Raw genomic sequence first — 20,000 nt, forward strand, 5'->3', positions numbered from 1 at the left:
CACTGCTACTAATTGTGAATAACTCACTGTTACTGATTGTGATATTACTCACTGTTACTGATTGTGATATAACTCACTGCTACTGATTGTGATATAACTCACTGCTACTGATTGTGATATAACTCACTGTTACTGATTGTGATATAACTCACTGTTACTGATTGTGATATATCTCACTGTTACTGATTGTGATATAACTCACTGCTACTGATTGTGATATAACTCACTGTTACTGATTGTGATATAACTCACTGCTACTGATTGTGATATAACTCACTGTTACTGATTGTGATATAACTCACTGCTACTGATTGTGATATAACTCACTGTTACTGATTGTGATATAACTCACTGCTACTGATTGTGATATAACTCACTGCTACTGATTGTGATATAACTCACTGTTACTGATTGTGATATAACTCACTGCTACTGATTGTGATATAACTCACTGTTACTGATTGTGATATAACTCACTGCTAATGTTACTGATTGTGATATAACTCACTGTTACTGATTGTGATATAACTCACTGTTACTGATTGTGATATAACTCACTGTTACTGATTGTGATATAACTCACTGCTGCTAATTGTGATATAACTCACTGCTACTGATTGTGATATTACTCACTGTTACTGATTGTGATATAACTCACTGTTACTGATTGTGATATAACTCACTGCTACTAATTGTGATATAACTCACTGTTACTGATTGTGATATTACTCACTGTTACTGATTGTGATATAACTCACTGCTACTGATTGTGATATAACTCACTGTTACTGATTGTGATATAACTCACTGCTACTGATTGTGATATAACTCACTGTTACTGATTGTGATATAACTCACTGTTACTGATTGTGATATATCTCACTGTTACTGATTGTGATATAACTCACTGCTACTGATTGTGATATAACTCACTGTTACTGATTGTGATATAACTCACTGCTACTGATTGTGATATAACTCACTGCTACTGATTGTGATATAACTCACTGTTACTGATTGTGATATAACTCACTGCTACTGATTGTGATATAACTCACTGTTACTGATTGTGATATAACTCACTGCTACTGATTGTGATATAACTCACTGCTACTGATTGTGATATAACTCACTGTTACTGATTGTGATATAACTCACTGCTACTGATTGTGATATAACTCACTGTTACTGATTGTGATATAACTCACTGCTACTGTTACTGATTGTGGTATAACTCACTGCTAGAGAGTGGAAGTTGTAGAGAGATATGGAGAGAGATTCATGAGAAGGAGATGGAGAGAGAGAGAATGAGAGCATGATAAAGAGAGAGAGAGCTGGAGAGAGATATATAGAGAGTAGAGAAGGAGATGGAGAGATATATAGAAAGAGGAGAGTGAGTGAGAGATAGATGCAGAAAGAGAGTGGAAGACAGTGAGAGAGGGAAAGAGAGAGGCAGAGACATAATGGGAAAAACACTGAGAATGAGAGAGAGAGACATACTGAGATGACAGAGACAGAGACAGAGAGAGAGAGAGAGACAGATGAGAGGACATCACAGTCCTAGATAGATGGAAATGTAGTGTCTTCCTCATCGTTATTCATTCAGTCAGCTCTGAGACAAATCGGTTACATATGTTTTTGGGGCAAGCAGTCACTTTTAATTAGTTTTTTAAAATTGTATCTCTTAGAGTGGTTTTGAAAAGGGAATATTTCAATCTGTGATGTTTGAGCTGTGGAATGATTAAATCTGTGTTCCAAATTACACCCTTTTCACTCAGATGGTGCACTTTTGGGCCCTGGTCAGTGGCCTAGGACCTAGCCATCTAATATGTGTCTAGTTTAGTGTGAGTGAGTTTAGTCTCTGTGAAATGAGTTATTTATGAATGCCTGACAAGCAGTGCGGGTCTCCTGTTGAAGTAGCTGCTGTATATGAAGCTCGGCAGTTTCACATTAGTCTAATACCTTTTTCACACGATCGTGTCGACCCAAAACAAACTATACTGGCTCTGTTCTTTTCTTTTGCAGAATGGGTCCAGCACTATGGTGAAATGGACCACCAGGCCAGCTCAGTACAGCTTGGTTTGGCACGGGTCCTCGTTCGTCTCAGTAGTGTGAAAATCCCCTCAACACTTTTGTCTTATCGATCTGTCTCTCTCCAGTTTGACTTTGTGGAGCTGCTGGATGGTCGGAGGCTGCTGTCTGGTGAGGTAGTGAGTGGGGGCGTAGAGGGTCCTGTGGCTCTGCAGCGGTCTCTGGTCCCCGTCACCACACACAACACCGGCTTAATCCAGTACATGGACTCTGGCATCTGGCACCTGGCCTTCTACAACGATGGGAAAGAGACAGAGACTGTCTCTTTCATCACCACGGCGATAGGTGAGTCTTTTATTTAACCTTCGTTTAACCAGGAATTTCTTCATAAAATTGTAATAAAACATTTGCGATATTAACATGCACAATATCCTATATCGCAAGAGGCTGCGATATTTTTGAAAGGCCACTTTTGATTTATTGCTGGAGTTGACAGAGTCTCAGTCTCTCCTCTTTTGGCCGCTTCCCTAATCCCAAACACACCAAGGCCCGCCCCCCTGTCACTCAAACAGGCAGTGCCTTGTGCCCGAGGTTCACTCATTAACCAAAACAACAGCATGCAGTCAACGACGCAGCTTTCCACGTTGTTCTCTACGCTGTACTATTCCTTTGTGGAACTGCAAAACATAATTGTGTTAGCCCCTAATGCTAATCACTAGCTAAATCCACTGAGATGGGGCAAATCTTACAAGCAAATTATTTTTTTCTCTAAGGGATGGATCAGAATATATAAAATGGTTACCTGGAGGAGGAGGGGGTGGTGCTTTTTACATTTCATTTAAGGGGAGGGTTTAGTATTTTGTTTATCTAGCCCAAGGAAGGGTCATGTAATTTGTATTGACTGAAATGTCAATATTTCTCAGTGTTTTAGAATCAGTTGCTCGTTAGGCTATACATAGAATCAGTTGCTCGTTAGGCTATACATAGAATCAGTTGCTCGTTAGGCTATACATAGATGTGTTTTCTGATGCCGCCCCTCATCTCTCATTCTCCGCTGGGCGCCGATAAGCTATTCAGTGTGGTCCCAATCAAATGATTCATAGCCTATAGGTTACAGACGACAAAAGAGAAAACCTCCCTTAGAAATGTTGCCTGTTTTTCACTCAATGTTGCCTCAAACAGCTGCGACTGTAAATGGATTGGTAAATCAAGTCCTTTCCTGAGTGGGCCTCTGGGATGGAACCCCTGTTGAGCATCTGACTTCATGGTTCAGAGGCATCTGACTTCATGAAAGAGGCTGTAACTGTGTGTGTGTGTGTGTGTGTGTGTGTGTGTGTGTGTGTGTGTGTGTGTGTGTGTGTGCGTGTGCGTGTGCGCGTGCGTGCGCGTGCATCCCACACCTGTTGCCAGGGAGTAAAGATGTTAGGGACAATATAGAATGAATCACAATAATTGTTTGATAAAAATTAAATTTTTGTAATGGTAATCCTGGTTAGAGGTAACGGTCCTTTGCAAGATCTGCCTACATTATTACGAATATTATTTGTTAATTATGGAAATTAAAATAAGGAGGATTTTTAATAGCTAGGTGAGGGCGCTGGAAATGCTTTTGGCGGCTGATCTTCTTCTGTTCTGTGGGTGGCACTGGGCTGATTTTCTTCTGTTCTGTGGGTGGCACTGGGCTGATCTTCTTCTGTTCTGTGGGTGGCACTGGGCTGATCTTCTTATGTTCTGTGGGTGGCACTGGGCTGATCTTCTTCTGTTCTGTGGGTGGCACTGGGCTGATCTTCTTCTGTTCTGTGGGTGGCACTGGGCTGATCTTCTTCTGTTCTGTGGGTGGCACTGGGCTGATCTTCTTCTGTTCTGTGGGTGGCACTGGGCTGATTTTCTTCTGCTCTGTGGGTGGCACTGGGGTGATCTTCTTCTGCTCTGTGGGTGGCACCGGGGTGATCTTCTTCTGTTCTGTGGGTGGCACTGGGCTGATCTTCTTCTGTTCTGTGGGTGGCACTGGGCTGATCTTCTTCTGATCTGTGGGTGGCACTGGGCTGATCTTCTTATGTTCTGTGGGTGGCACTGGGCTGATCTTCTTCTGTTCTGTGGGTGGCACTGGGTGCTCTTTTCGAAGTTTGGGTCACTTGGGCGTCCTGGCATACAGGGGGACGGGGGTGGTCTGCCGGGTACTGGGGATGACAACCCAACTCGGGATGAGGAGGGGTTTTAGCAGGTGGAATGCACGGGGAGAGATTTGAGGTTTACTTTGTACCAATGCATCATGGTACAGTTACATTTGAAGTCAGAAGTTTACATACAGCTTAGCAAAATACTGTACATTTAAACTCAGTTTTTCACAATTCCTGACATTTAATCTAGGTAAAAATTCCCTGTCTTAGGTCAGTTAGGATCACCACTTTATTTTAAGAATGTGAAATGTCAGAATAATAGTAGAGATAATGATTTATTTCAGCTTTTATTTCTGTCATCACATTCCCAGTCGGTCAGAAGTTTACATACACAAAAATAGTATTTGGTAGCATTGCCTTTAAATTGTTTAACTTGGGTCAAACGCTTTGGGTAGCCTTCCACAAGCTTCCCACAATAAGTTGGGTGAATTTTGGCCCATTCCTCCTGACAGAGCTGGTGTAACTGAGTCAGGTTTGTAGGCCTCCTTGCTCGCACACATTTTTTCAGTTCTGCCCACACATTTTCTATGGGATTGAGGTCAGGGCTTTGTGATGGCCACTCCAATACCTTGACTTTGTTGTCCTTAAGCCATTTTGCCACAACTTTGGAAGTATGCTTGGGGTCATTGTCCATTTGGAAGACCCATTTGCGACCAAGCTTTAACTTCCTGACTGATGTTTTGAGATGTTGCTTCGATATATCCACATCTTGTCCATCCTCATGATGCCATCTATTTTGTGAAGTGCACCAGTCCCTCCTGCAGCAAAACACCCCCCTTTTTCCTCCAAACCATAATGGCCAAACGGTTCTATTTTTGTTTCATCAGACCAGAGGACATTTCTCCAAAAATGTCATGTGCAGTTGCAAACCGTAGTCTGGCTTTTTTTATGGCAGTTTTGGAGCAGTGGCTTCTTCCTTGCTGAGCTGCCTTTCAGGTTATGTCGATATAGGACTCGTTTTACTGTGGATATAGATACTTTTGTACCTGTTTCCTCCCGCATCTTCACAAGGTCCTTTGCTGTTGTTCTGGGATTGATTTGCACTTTTCGTACCAAACTACGTTCATCTCTAGGAGACAGAACGCGTCTCCTACCTGAGCGGTATGACGGCTGTGTGGTCCCATGGTGTTTATACTTGCGTACTATTGTTTGGACAGATGTACGTGGTACCTTCAGGCATTAGGAAATTGCTCCCAAGGATGACTCCAACCCAAGTGTATGTAAACTTCCGACTTCAACTGTATATGGACACTCATTCACTATGGTACTTTTTAATGGTACGTTTACAATGATATATTGTGATAAATAAAATTTAAAAGTATCTCATTATGATAAGTGGTGAAATAAGTATAGCCAGTTATAATTGTAATGACTTAGCAGATAATAAGAAAAGACAGTCAGTATTTACCTGGCTAAAAGAGAAGGAATATAATATATATTGTTTACAGGAAACTCATTCAACAATTTTAGATAAAGTTTTGTGGAAAAAGGCCTGGGGGGGCGAAATATATTTATTTCTTGCAAAGACACTCAAAAGGGGTGATGAAGATTAATGAACAGTACATTTGATCTGAATGTCCAAATTGTCCAACCAGATCCTCAAGGTAGATGGGGTCTTTTAAATATGTTATTGGACAATAAAGAGATATGGCTCATTAACATATACGGCCCAAATAATGATGATCCACGCTTCTTTGAAAATATATATATAATAATTTAATTTATCAACCCTGCAAGCAATACAATACTATATTATTATGGTGGGAAATTATAATACTGTTTTGAAATACCTCTATGGACTGTAAAGAAAATCACACTACAAACTATCACCCTCATGCACTTAAAGAAGTCACGAATATCATGGATATAGTGGATATATGGAGGCTTAAATATCCTGACCTAGTGAGATATACATGGAGGTTTAATATCCTGACCTAGTGAGATATACATGGAGGAGGTTTAATATCCTGACTTAGTGAGATATACATGGAGGTTTAATATCCTGACCTAGTGAGATATACATGGAGGAGGTTTAATATCCTGACCTAGTGAGATATACATGGAGGAGGTTTAATATCCTGACCTAGTGAGATATACATGGAGGAGGTTTAATACCCTGACCTAGTGAGATATACATGGAGGAGGTTTAATATCCTGACCTAGTGAGATATACATGGAGGAGGTTTAATATCCTGACCTAGTGAGATATACATGGAGGAGGTTTAATATCCTGACCTAGTGAGATATACATGGAGGTTTAATATCCTGACCTAGTGAGATATACATGGAGGAGGTTTAATATCCTGACCTAGTGAGATATACATGGAGGAGGTTTAATATCCTGACCTAGTGAGATATACATGGAGGTTTAATATCCTGACCTAGTGAGATATACATGGAGGAGGTTTAATATCCTGACCTAGTGAGATATACATGGAGGAGGTTTAATATCCTGACCTAGTGAGATATACATGGAGGAGGTTTAATATCCTGACCTAGTGAGATATACATGGAGGAGGTTTAATATCCTGACCTAGTGAGATATACATGGAGGAGGTTTAATATCATGACCTAGTGAGATACACATGGAGGAGGTTTAATATCCTGACCTAGTGAGATATACATGGAGGTTTAATATCCTGACCTAGTGAGATATACATGGAGGTTTAATATCCTGACCTAGTGAGTTTTACATGGAGATTTAATATCCTGACCTAGTGAGATATACATGGAGGAGGTTTAATATCCTGACCTAGTGAGATATACATGGAGGTTTAATATCCTGACCTAGTGAGATATACATGGTGGAGGTTTAATATCCTGACCTAGTGAGATATACATGGAGGTGGTTTAATATCCTGACCTAGTGAGATATACATGGAGGAGGTTTAATATCCTGACCTAGTGAGATATACATGGAGGAGGTTTAATATCCTGACCTAGTGAGATATACATGGAGGAGGTTTAATTTCCTGACCTAGTGAGATATACATGGAGGAGGTTTAATGCCCTGACCTAGTGAGATACACATGGATGAGGTTTAATATCCTGACCTAGTGAGATATACATGGAGGTTTAATATCCTGACCTAGTGAGATATACATGGAGGAGGTTTAATATCCTGACCTAGTGAGATATACATGGAGGAGGTTTAATATCCTGACCTAGTGAGATATACATGGTGGTTTAATATCCTGACCTAGTGAGATATACATGGAGGAGGTTTAATATCCTGACCTAGTGAGATATACATGGAGGTGGTTTAATATCCTGACCTAGTGAGATATACATGGAGGAGGTTTAATTTCCTGACCTAGTGAGATATACATGGAGGAGGTTTATTATCCTGACCTAGTGAGATATACATGGAGGTTTACAACACAGACCTGGTGAGATATACATGGAGGAGGTTTAATACCCTGACCTAGTGAGATATAGATGGAGGAGGTTTAATATCCTGACCTAGTGAGATATACATGGAGGTGGTTTAATATCCTGACCTAGTGAGATATACATGGAGGAGGTTTAATATCCTGACCTAGTGAGATATACATGGTGGAGGTTTAATATCCTGACCTAGTGAGATACACATGGAGGAGGTTTAATATCCTGACCTAGTGAGATATACATGGAGGTTTAATATCCTGACCTAGTGAGATATACATGGAGGTTTAATATCCTGACCTAGTGAGATATACATGGAGGAGGTTTAATATCCTGACCTAGTGAGATATACATGGAGGAGGTTTAATATCCTGACCTAGTGAGATATACATGGAGGTTTAATATCCTGACCTAGTGAGATATACATGGAGGAGGTTTAATATCCTGACCTAGTGAGATATACATGGAGGAGGTTTAATATCCTGACCTAGTGAGATATACATGGAGGAGGTTTAATATCCTGACCTAGTGAGATATACATGGAGGTTTAATATCCTGACCTAGTGAGATATACATGGAGGTTTAATATCCTGACCTAGTGAGATATACATGGAGGTTTAATATCCTGACCTAGTGAGATATACATGGAGGAGGTTTAATATCCTGACCTAGTGAGATATACATGGAGGAGGTTTAATATCCTGACCTAATGAGATATACATGGAGGAGGTTTAATATCCTGACCTAGTGAGATATACATGGAGGAGGTTTAATATCCTGACCTAGTGAGATACACATGGAGGAGGTTTAATATCCTGACCTAGTGAGATATACATGGAGGTTTAATATCCTGACCTAGTGAGATATACATGGTGGAGGTTTAATATCCTGACCTAGTGAGATATACATGGAGGAGGTTTAATATCCTGACCTAGTGAGATATACATGGAGGAGGTTTAATATCCTGACCTAGTGAGATATACATGGAGGAGGTTTAATTTCCTGACCTAGTGAGATATACATGGAGGAGGTTTAATGCTCTGACCTAGTGAGATACACATGGAGGAGGTTTAATATCCTGACCTAGTGAGATATACATGGAGGTATAATATCCTGACCTAGTGAGATATACATGGAGGAGGTTTAATATCCTGACCTAGTGAGATATACATGGAGGAGGTTTAATATCCTGACCTAGTGAGATATACATGGTGGTTTAATATCCTGACCTAGTGAGATATACATGGAGGAGGTTTAATATCCTGACCTAGTGAGATATACATGGAGGTGGTTTAATATCCTGACCTAGTGAGATATACATGGAGGAGGTTTAATATCCTGACCTAGTGAGATATACATGGAGGAGGTTTAATATCCTGACCTAGTGAGATATACATGGAGGTTTACAACACAGACCTGGTGAGATATACATGGAGGAGGTTTAATACCCTGACCTAGTGAGATATAGATGGAGGAGGTTTAATATCCTGACCTAGTGAGATATACATGGAGGTGGTTTAATATCCTGACCTAGTGAGATATACATGGAGGAGGTTTAATATCCTGACCTAGTGAGATATACATGGTGGAGGTTTAATATCCTGACCTAGTGAGATACACATGGAGGAGGTTTAATATCCTGACCTAGTGAGATATACATGGAGGTTTAATATCCTGACCTAGTGAGATATACATGGAGGTTTAATATCCTGACCTAGTGAGATATACATGGAGGAGGTTTAATATCCTGACCTAGTGAGATATACATGGAGGAGGTTTAATATCCTGACCTAGTGAGATATACATGGAGGTTTAATATCCTGACCTAGTGAGATATACATGGAGGAGGTTTAATTTCCTGACCTAGTGAGATATACATGGAGGAGGTTTAATATCCTGACCTAGTGAGATATACATGGAGGAGGTTTAATATCCTGACCTAGTGAGATATACATGGAGGAGGTTTAATTTCCTGACCTAGTGAGATGTACATGGAGGAGGTTTAATGCCCTGACCTAGTGAGATATACATGGAGGAGGTTTAATATCCTGACCTAGTGAGATATACATGGAGGAGGTTTAATATCCTGACCTAGTGAGATATACATGGAGGTGGTTTAATATCCTGACCTAGTGAGATATACATGGAGGAGGTTTCATATCCTGACCTAGTGAGATATACATGGAGGAGGTTTAATATCCTGACCTAGTGAGATATACATGGAGGAGGTTTAATTTCCTGACCTAGTGAGATATACATGGAGGAGGTTTAATGCTCTGACCTAGTGAGATACACATGGAGGAGGTTTAATATCCTGACCTAGTGAGATATACATGGAGGTATAATATCCTGACCTAGTGAGATATACATGGAGGAGGTTTATTATCCTGACCTAGTGAGATATACATGGAGGTTTACAACACAGACCTGGTGAGATATACATGGAGGAGGTTTAATACCCTGACCTAGTGAGATATAGATGGAGGAGGTTTAATATCCTGACCTAGTGAGATATACATGGAGGTGGTTTAATATCCTGACCTAGTGAGATATACATGGAGGAGGTTTAATATCCTGACCTAGTGAGATATACATGGAGGTGGTTTAATATCCTGACCTAGTGAGATATACATGGAGGTTTAATATCCTGACCTAGTGAGATATACATGGAGGAGGTTTAATATCCTGACCTAGTGAGATATACATGGAGGAGGTTTAATATCCTGACCTAGTGAGATATACATGGAGGTTTAATATCCTGACCTAGTGAGATATACATGGAGGAGGTTTAATTTCCTGACCTAGTGAGATATACATGGAGGAGGTTTAATATCCTGACCTAGTGAGATATACATGGAGGAGGTTTAATATCCTGACCTAGTGAGATATACATGGAGGAGGTTTAATTTCCTGACCTAGTGAGATATACATGGAGGAGGTTTAATGCCCTGACCTAGTGAGATATACATGGAGGAGGTTTAATATCCTGACCTAGTGAGATATACATGGAGGAGGTTTAATATCCTGACCTAGTGAGATATACATGGAGGTGGTTTAATATCCTGACCTAGTGAGATATACATGGAGGAGGTTTAATATCCTGACCTAGTGAGATATACATGGAGGAGGTTTAATTTCCTGACCTAGTGAGATATACATGGAGGAGGTTTAATGCTCTGACCTAGTGAGATACACATGGAGGAGGTTTAATATCCTGACCTAGTGAGATATACATGGAGGTATAATATCCTGACCTAGTGAGATATACATGGAGGAGGTTTAATATCCTGACCTAGTGAGATATACATGGAGGAGGTTTAATATCCTGACCTAGTGAGATATACATGGTGGTTTAATATCCTGACCTAGTGAGATATACATGGAGGAGGTTTAATATCCTGACCTAGTGAGATATACATGGAGGTGGTTTAATATCCTGACCTAGTGAGATATACATGGAGGAGGTTTAATTTCCTGACCTAGTGAGATATACATGGAGGAGGTTTATTATCCTGACCTAGTGAGATATACATGGAGGTTTACAACACAGACCTGGTGAGATATACATGGAGGAGGTTTAATACCCTGACCTAGTGAGATATAGATGGAGGAGGTTTAATATCCTGACCTAGTGAGATATACATGGAGGTGGTTTAATATCCTGACCTAGTGAGATATACATGGAGGAGGTTTAATATCCTGACCTAGTGAGATATACATGGTGGAGGTTTAATATCCTGACCTAGTGAGATACACATGGAGGAGGTTTAATATCCTGACCTAGTGAGATATACATGGAGGTTTAATATCCTGACCTAGTGAGATATACATGGAGGTTTAATATCCTGACCTAGTGAGATATACATGGAGGAGGTTTAATATCCTGACCTAGTGAGATATACATGGAGGAGGTTTAATATCCTGACCTAGTGAGATATACATGGAGGTTTAATATCCTGACCTAGTGAGATATACATGGAGGAGGTTTAATTTCCTGACCTAGTGAGATATACATGGAGGAGGTTTAATATCCTGACCTAGTGAGATATACATGGAGGAGGTTTAATATCCTGACCTAGTGAGATATACATGGAGGAGGTTTAATATCCTGACCTAGTGAGATATACATGGAGGAGGTTTAATATCCTGACCTAGTGAGATATACATGGAGGAGGTTTAATTTCCTGACCTAGTGAGATATACATGGAGGAGGTTTAATGCCCTGACCTAGTGAGATATACATGGAGGAGGTTTAATATCCTGACCTAGTGAGATATACATGGAGGAGGTTTAATATCCTGACCTAGTGAGATATACATGGAGGTGGTTTAATATCCTGACCTAGTGAGATATACATGGAGGAGGTTTCATATCCTGACCTAGTGAGATATACATGGAGGAGGTTTAATATCCTGACCTAGTGAGATATACATGGAGGAGGTTTAATATCCTGACCTAGTGATATATACATGGAGGTTTAATATCCTGACCTAGTGAGATATACATGGAGGAGGTTTAATATCCTGACCTAGTGAGATATACATGGAGGAGGTTTAATATCCTGACCTAGTGAGATATACATGGAGGAGGTTTAATATCCTGACCTAGTGAGATATACATGGAGGAGGTTTAATATCCTGACCTAGTGAGATATACATGGAGGAGGTTTAATATCCTGACCTAGTGAGATATACATGGAGGAGGTTTAATATCCTGACCTAGTGAGATATACATGGAGGAGGTTTAATATCCTGACCTAGTGAGATATACATGGAGGAGGTTTAATTTCCTGACCTAGTGAGATATACATGGAGGAGGTTTAATGCCCTGACCTAGTGAGATATACATGGAGGAGGTTTAATATCCTGACCTAGTGAGATATACATGGAGGAGGTTTAATATCCTGACCTAGTGAGATATACATGGAGGTGGTTTAATATCCTGACCTAGTGAGATATACATGGAGGAGGTTTCATATCCTGACCTAGTGAGATATACATGGAGGAGGTTTAATATCCTGACCTAGTGAGATATACATGGAGGTTTAATATCCTGACCTAGTGAGATATACATGGAGGAGGTTTAATATCCTGACCTAGTGAGATATACATGGAGGAGGTTTAATATCCTGACCTAGTGAGATATACATGGAGGAGGTTTAATATCCTGACCTAGTGAGATATACATGGAGGAGGTTTAATATCCTGACCTAGTGAGATATACATGGAGGAGGTTTAATATCCTGACCTAGTGAGATATACATGGAGGAGGTTTAATATCCTGACCTAGTGAGATATACATGGAGGTTTAATATCCTGACCTAGTGAGATATACATGGAGGAGGTTTAATATCCTGACCTAGTGAGATATACATGGAGGAGGTTTAATATCCTGACCTAGTGAGATATACATGGAGGAGGTTTAATATCCTGACCTAGTGAGATATACATGGAGGAGGTTTAATATCCTGACCTAGTGAGATATATATGGAGGTTTAATATCCTGACCTAGTGAGATATACATGGAGGAGGTTTAATATCCTGACCTAGTGAGATATACATGGAGGTTTAATATCCTGACCTAGTGAGATATACATGGAGGAGGTTTAATATCCTGACCTAGTGAGATATACATGGAGGAGGTTTAATATCCTGACCTAGTGAGATATACATGGAGGAGATTTAATATCCTGACCTAGTGAGATATACATGGAGGAGGTTTAATATCCTGACCTAGTGAGATATACATGGAGGAGGTTTAATACCCTGACCTAGTGAGATATACATGGATGAGGTTTAATATCCTGACCTAGTGAGATATACATGGAGAAGGTTTAATATCCTGACCTAGTGAGATATACATGGAGGAGGTTTAATATCCTGACCTAGTGAGATATACATGGAGGAGGTTTAATATCCTGACCTAGTGAGATATACATGGAGGAGGTTTAATATCCTGACCTAGTGAAATATACATGGATGAGGTTTAATATCCTGACCTAGTGAGATATACATGGAGGAGGTTTAATATCCTGACCTAGTGAGATATACATGGAGGAGGTTTAATATCCTGACCTAGTGAAATATACATGGATGAGGTTTAATATCCTGACCTAGTGAAATATACATGGATGAGGTTTAATATCCTGACCTAGTGAGATATACATGGAGAAGGTTTAATATCCTGACCTAGTGAGATATACATGGAGGTTTAATATCCTGACCTAGTGAGATATACATGGAGGAGGTTTAATATCCTGACCTAGTGAGATATACATGGAGGAGGCTTAATATCCTGACCTAGTGAGATATACATGGAGGTTTAATATCCTGACCTAGTGAGATATACATGGAGGTGGTTTAATATCCTGACCTAGTGAGATATACATGGAGGAGGTTTAATTTCCTGACCTAGTGAGATATACATGGAGGAGGTTTATTATCCTGACCTAGTGAGATATACATGGAGGTTTACAACACAGACCTGGTGAGATATACATGGAGGAGGTTTAATACCCTGACCTAGTGAGATATAGATGGAGGAGGTTTAATATCCTGACCTAGTGAGATATACATGGAGGTGGTTTAATATCCTGACCTAGTGAGATATACATGGAGGAGGTTTAATATCCTGACCTAGTGAGATATACATGGTGGAGGTTTAATATCCTGACCTAGTGAGATACACATGGAGGAGGTTTAATATCCTGACCTAGTGAGATATACATGGAGGTTTAATATCCTGACCTAGTGAGATATACATGGAGGTTTAATATCCTGACTTAGTGAGATATACATGGAGGAGGTTTAATATCCTGACCTAGTGAGATATACATGGAGGAGGCTTAATATCCTGACCTAGTGAGATATACTGTCACGAGGGACTAGGTGTGTGAGGAGGAATCAGGCTAGAGAGCAGAGAGTTCCACAGGGAAAAGTGCACTTTAATAAGGCACAAAAGCAAGCCCACAACACAGGGTGCGGAAATAAATGGACCACCCAAAATACAGGGTACCTGTTCTAGAAACCGAACAAACCTAAAATAACACACACACGTAACACAAGAATAATCCCGCACAAAACAAGGGCGGGTAAACGTACTATAAATAAGGAAGCCCATCAAGCACACAAATAGACACAGGTGCAACTAATAAGACAAAATAAACAGACAATGTAAAAGGGATCGGTGGCGGCTAGTAGAGTACTATCACCTCAGATCTCCCCTCCTCTAGAGTACTATCACCTCAGATCTCCCCTCCTCTAGAGTACTATCACCTCAGATCTCCCCTCCCCTTGAGTACTATCACCTCAGATCTCCCCTCTAGAGTACTATCACCTCAGATATCCCCTCATCTAGAGTACTATCACCTCAGATATCCCCTCCTCTAGAGTACTATCACCTCAGATCACCCCTCCTCTAGAGTACTATCACCTCAGATCTCCCCTCCCCGTGAGTACTATCACCTCAGATCTCCCCTCTAGAGTACTATCACCTCAGATATCCCCTCCTCTAGAGTACTATCACCTCAGATATCCCCTCCTCTAGAGTACTATCACCTCAGATCTCCCCTCCTCTAGAGTACTATCACCTCAGATCTCCCCTCCTCTAGAGTACTATCACCTCAGATCTCCCCTCCTCTAGAGTACTATCCCCTCAGATATCCCCTCCTCTAGAGTACTATCACCTCAGATCTCCCCTCCTCTAGAGTACTATCACCTCAGATCACCCCTCCTCTAGAGTACTATCACCTCAGATATCCCCTCCTCTAGAGTACTATCACCTCAGATCTCCCCTCTAGAGTACTATCACCTCAGATCTCCCCTCCTCTAGAGTACTATCACCTCAGATCACCCCTCCTTTTAGAGTACTATCACCTCAGATCTTCCCTCCTCTAGAGTACTATCACCTCAGATCTCCCCTCTAGAGTACTATCACATCAGATCTCCCCTCCTCTAGAGTACTATCACCTCAGATCTCCCCTCCTCTAGAGTACTATCACCTCAGATCACCCCTCCTCTAGAGTACTATCACCTCAGATCTCCCCTCCTATAGAGTACTATCACCTCAGATCTCCCCTCTAGAGTACTATCACATCAGATCTCCCCTCCTCTAGAGTACTATCACCTCAGATCTCCCCTCCTCTAGAGTAGTATCACCTCAGATCTCCCCTCCTCTAGAGTACTATCACCTCAGATATCCCCTCTAGAGTACTATCACCTCAGATCTCCCCTCCTCTAGAGTACTATCCCCTCAGATATCCCCTCCTCTAGAGTACTATCACCTCAGATCTCCCCTCCTCTAGAGTACTATCACCTCAGATCACCAGGTACTATCACCTCAGATATCCCCTCCTCTAGAGTACTATCACCTCAGATCTCCCCTCCTCTAGAGTACTATCACCTCAGATCACCCCTCCTTTTAGAGTACTATCACCTCAGATCTCCCCTCCTCTAGAGTACTATCACCTCAGATCTCCCCTCTAGAGTACTATCACCTCAGATCTCCCCTCTAGAGTACTATCACCTCAGATCTCCCCTCCTCTAGAGTACTATCACCTCAGATCCCCCCTCCTCTAGAGTACTATCACCTCAGATCTCCCCTCCTCTAGAGTACTATCACCTCAGATCTCCCTTCCTCTAGAGTACTATCACCTCAGATCTCCACTCCCCTAGAGTACTATCACCTCAGATCTCCCCTCTAGAGTACTATCACCTCAGATATCCCCTCCTCTAGAGTACTATCACATCAGATCTCCCCTCCTCTAGAGTACTATCACCTCAGATCTCCCCTCCTCTAGAGTACTATCACCTCAGATTTCCCCTCCTCTAGAGTACTATCACCTCAGATCTCCCCTCCTCTAGAGTACTATCACCTCAGATCTCCCCTCCTCTAGAGTACTATCACCTCAGATCTCCCCTCCTCTAGAGTACTATCACCTCAGATATCCCCTCTAGAGTACTATCACCTCAGATATCCCCTCTAGAGTACTATCACCTCAGATCTCCCCTCCTCTAGAGTACTATCCCCTCAGATATCCCCTCCTCTAGAGTACTATCACCTCAGATCTCCCCTCCTCTAGAGTACTATCACCTCAGATCTCCCCTCTAGAGTACTATCACCTCAGATCTCCCCTCCTCTAGAGTACTATCACCTCAGATCACCCCTCCTTTTAGAGTACTATCACCTCAGATCTCCCCTCCTCTAGAGTACTATCACCTCAGATCTCCCCTCTAGAGTACTATCACATCAGATCTCCCCTCCTCTAGAGTACTATCACATCAGATCTCCCCTCCTCTAGAGTACTATCACCTCAGATCACCCCTCCTCTAGAGTACTATCACCTCAGATCTCTCCTCCTCTAGAGTACTATCACCTCAGATCTCCCCTCTAGAGTACTATCACATCAGATCTCCCCTCCTCTAGAGTACTATCACCTCAGATCTCCCCTCCTCTAGAGTAGTATCACCTCAGATCTCCCCTCCTCTAGAGTACTATCACCTCAGATCTCCCCTCCTCTAGAGTACTATCACCTCAGATATCCCCTCTAGAGTACTATCACCTCATATATCCCCTCTAGAGTACTATCACCTCAGATCTCCCCTCCTCTAGAGTACTATCCCCTCAGATCTCCCCTCCTCTAGAGTACTATCACCTCAGATCTCCCCTCCTCTAGAGTACTATCACCTCAGATCACCCCGTACTATCACCTCATATATCCCCTCCTCTAGAGTACTATCACCTCAGATCTCCCCTCCTCTAGAGTACTATCACCTCAGATCACCCCTCCTTTTAGAGTACTATCACCTCAGATCTCCCCTCCTCTAGAGTACTATTACCTCAGATCTCCCCTCTAGAGTACTATCACCTCAGATCTCCCCTCCTCTAGAGTACTATCACCTCAGATCTCCCCTCTAGAGTACTATCACCTCAGATCTCCCCTCCTCTAGAGTACTATCACCTCAGATCTCCCCTCCTCTAGAGTACTATCACCTCAGATCTCCCCTCCTCTAGAGTACTATCACCTCAGATCTCCCCTCTAGAGTACTATCACCTCAGATCTCCCCTCCTCTAGAGTACTATCACCTCAGATCTCCCCTCGTCTAGAGTACTATCTTCTCAGATCTCCCCTCCTCTAGAGTACTATCACCTCAGATCTCCCCTCCTCTAGAGTACTATCACCTCAGATCTCCCCTCCTCTAGAGTACTATCACCTCAGATCTCCCCTCCTCTAGAGTACTATCACCTCAGATCAACCTTACCTGCAGCTTGCAACTAGCTACACACTGAATAACCAGACACACACGGCACGCTTTCACTTCCTCTCGTCTGGTCTTGATCGCTGAGGTGATTTTGGTTTTGTCTCCCTAAAGCCTCTTTGATTAGATCTGCTGTATGAAGCTGCCTGGTGTCAGAGGGTTAGTGATTACTGCTATAGGTCTATTTGATAAGGTGTGGGACTTGAGGGAGGGAGGGAGGGAGTGAGGGAGGGAGGGAGTGAGGGGGGGAGGGAGAGAGGGAGGGGGAGAGGGAGGGAGTGAGGGAGGGAGGGGGAGAGGGAGGGAGCGAGGGAGGGAGGGAGTGAGGTGGGGAGGGAGAGAGGGAGGGGGAGAGGGAGGGAGCGAGGGAGGGAGTGAGTGAGGTGGGGAGGGAGAGGTAGGGAGCGAGCGAGGGAGGGAGGGAGGGGGAGAGGGAGGGAGGGAGGGAGATAGAGGGAGAGAAAGAGAGAAAGAAAGACAGTACCCGAGGTGTGTGTGTCAGTGTGTGACAGCTGGGAGCTGTTCTCTTGCTCTTTAATTAAAAGCTCCTGGGCCTGAGACCAGGGTCCATCTGCCTCCGCCAGCCTCTCTCCTCCCTGAAACCAGGGTCCATCTGCCTCCGCCAGCCTCTCTCCTCCCTGAGACCAGGGTCCATCTGCCTCCGCCAGCCTCTCTCCTCCCTGCCAGCCTCTCTCCTCCCTGAGACCAGGGTCCATCTGCCTCAGCCAGCCTCTCTCCTCTCTGAGACCAGGGTCCATCTGCCTCCGCCAGCCTCTCTCCTCCCTGAGACCAGGGTCCATCTGCCTCCGCCAGCCTCTCTCCTCCCTGCCAGCCTCTCTCCTCCCTGAGACCAGGGTCCATCTGCCTCCGCCAGCCTCTCTCCTCCCTGAGACCAGGGTCCATCTGCCTCCGCCAGCCTCTCTCCTCTCTGAGACCAGGGTCCATCTGCCTCCGCCAGCCTCTCTCCTCTCTGAGACCAGGGTCCATCTGCCTCCGCCAGCCTCTCTCCTCCTTGAGACCAGGGTCCATCTGCCTCCGCCAGACTCTCTCCTCCCTGAGACCAGGGTCCATCTGCCTCCGCCAGCCTCTCTCCTCTCCTCCACAGCCCGAACTGGAGACAGAGATGCACTCTGGCTCCCCTACCCTGCTGCAATTCAATACTTAACATGGGACGAGGGAGGAACAGGAAGCGTGTTAACTCTCCCCTACTGGTTACCAACTGGGAGGGAGGAACAGGAAGCGTGTTAACTCTCCCCTACTGGTTACCAATTGGGAGGGAGGAACAGGAAGTGTGTTAACTCTCCCCTACTGGTTACCAACTGGGAGGGAGGAACAGGAAGCGTGTTAACTCTCCCCTACTGGTTACCAACTGGGAGGGAGGAACAGGAAGCGTGTTAACTCTCCCCTACTGGTTACCAACTGGGAGGGAGGAACAGGAAGCGTGTTAACTCTCCCCTACTGGTTACCAACTGGGAGGGAGGAACAGGAAGCGTGTTAACTCTCCCCTACTGGTTACCAACTGGGAGGGAGGAACAGGAAGCGTGTTAACTCTCCCCTACTGGTTACCAACTGGGAGGGAGGAACAGGAAGCGTGTTAACTCTCCCCTACTGGTTACCAACTGGGAGGGAGGAACAGGAAGCGTGTTAACTCTCCCCTACTGGTTACCAACTGGGAGGGAGGAACAGGAAGCGTGTTAACTCTCCCCTACTGGTTACCAACTGGGAGGGAGGAACAGGAAGCGTGTTAACTCTCCCCTACTGGTTACCAACTGGGAGGGAGGAACAGGAAGCGTGTTAACTCTCCCCTACTGGTTACCAACTGGGAGGGAGGAACAGGAAGCGTGTTAACTCTCCCCTACTGGTTATCAACTGGGAGGGAGGAACAGGAAGCGTGTTAACTCTCCCCTACTGGTTACCAACTCGGAGGGAGAAACAGGAAGCGTGTTAACTCTCCCCTACTGGTTACCAACTGGGAGGGAGGAACAGGAAGCGTGTTAACTCTCCCCTACTGGTTACCAACTGGGAGGGAGGAACAGGAAGCGTGTTAACTCTCCCCTACTGGTTACCAACTGGGAGGGAGGAACAGGAAGCGTGTTAACTCTCCCCTAATGGTTACCAACTGGGAGGGAGGAACAGGAAGCGTGTTAAC

General features: G+C 43.4%; 1 protein-coding gene across 1 annotated transcript in view; it reads left to right on the forward strand.

Annotated features, from left to right (window-relative positions):
- The window catches only part of LOC139548529 (teneurin-4-like), a gene marked incomplete at its 3' end in the record, with an annotated part of 402,507 nt that overhangs the window by 349,594 nt on the left and 32,913 nt on the right, over positions 1-20,000 (forward strand). The window contains exon 11 of the mRNA XM_071358218.1: positions 2,160-2,376. Coding sequence (XP_071214319.1) covers positions 2,160-2,376 — 217 coding nt within the window. The remainder of the gene's footprint in view (positions 1-2,159; positions 2,377-20,000) is intronic.

This window comes from Salvelinus alpinus, chromosome 21, assembly GCF_045679555.1.
Source record: "Salvelinus alpinus chromosome 21, SLU_Salpinus.1, whole genome shotgun sequence".
NCBI lineage: Eukaryota > Metazoa > Chordata > Actinopteri > Salmoniformes > Salmonidae > Salvelinus > Salvelinus alpinus.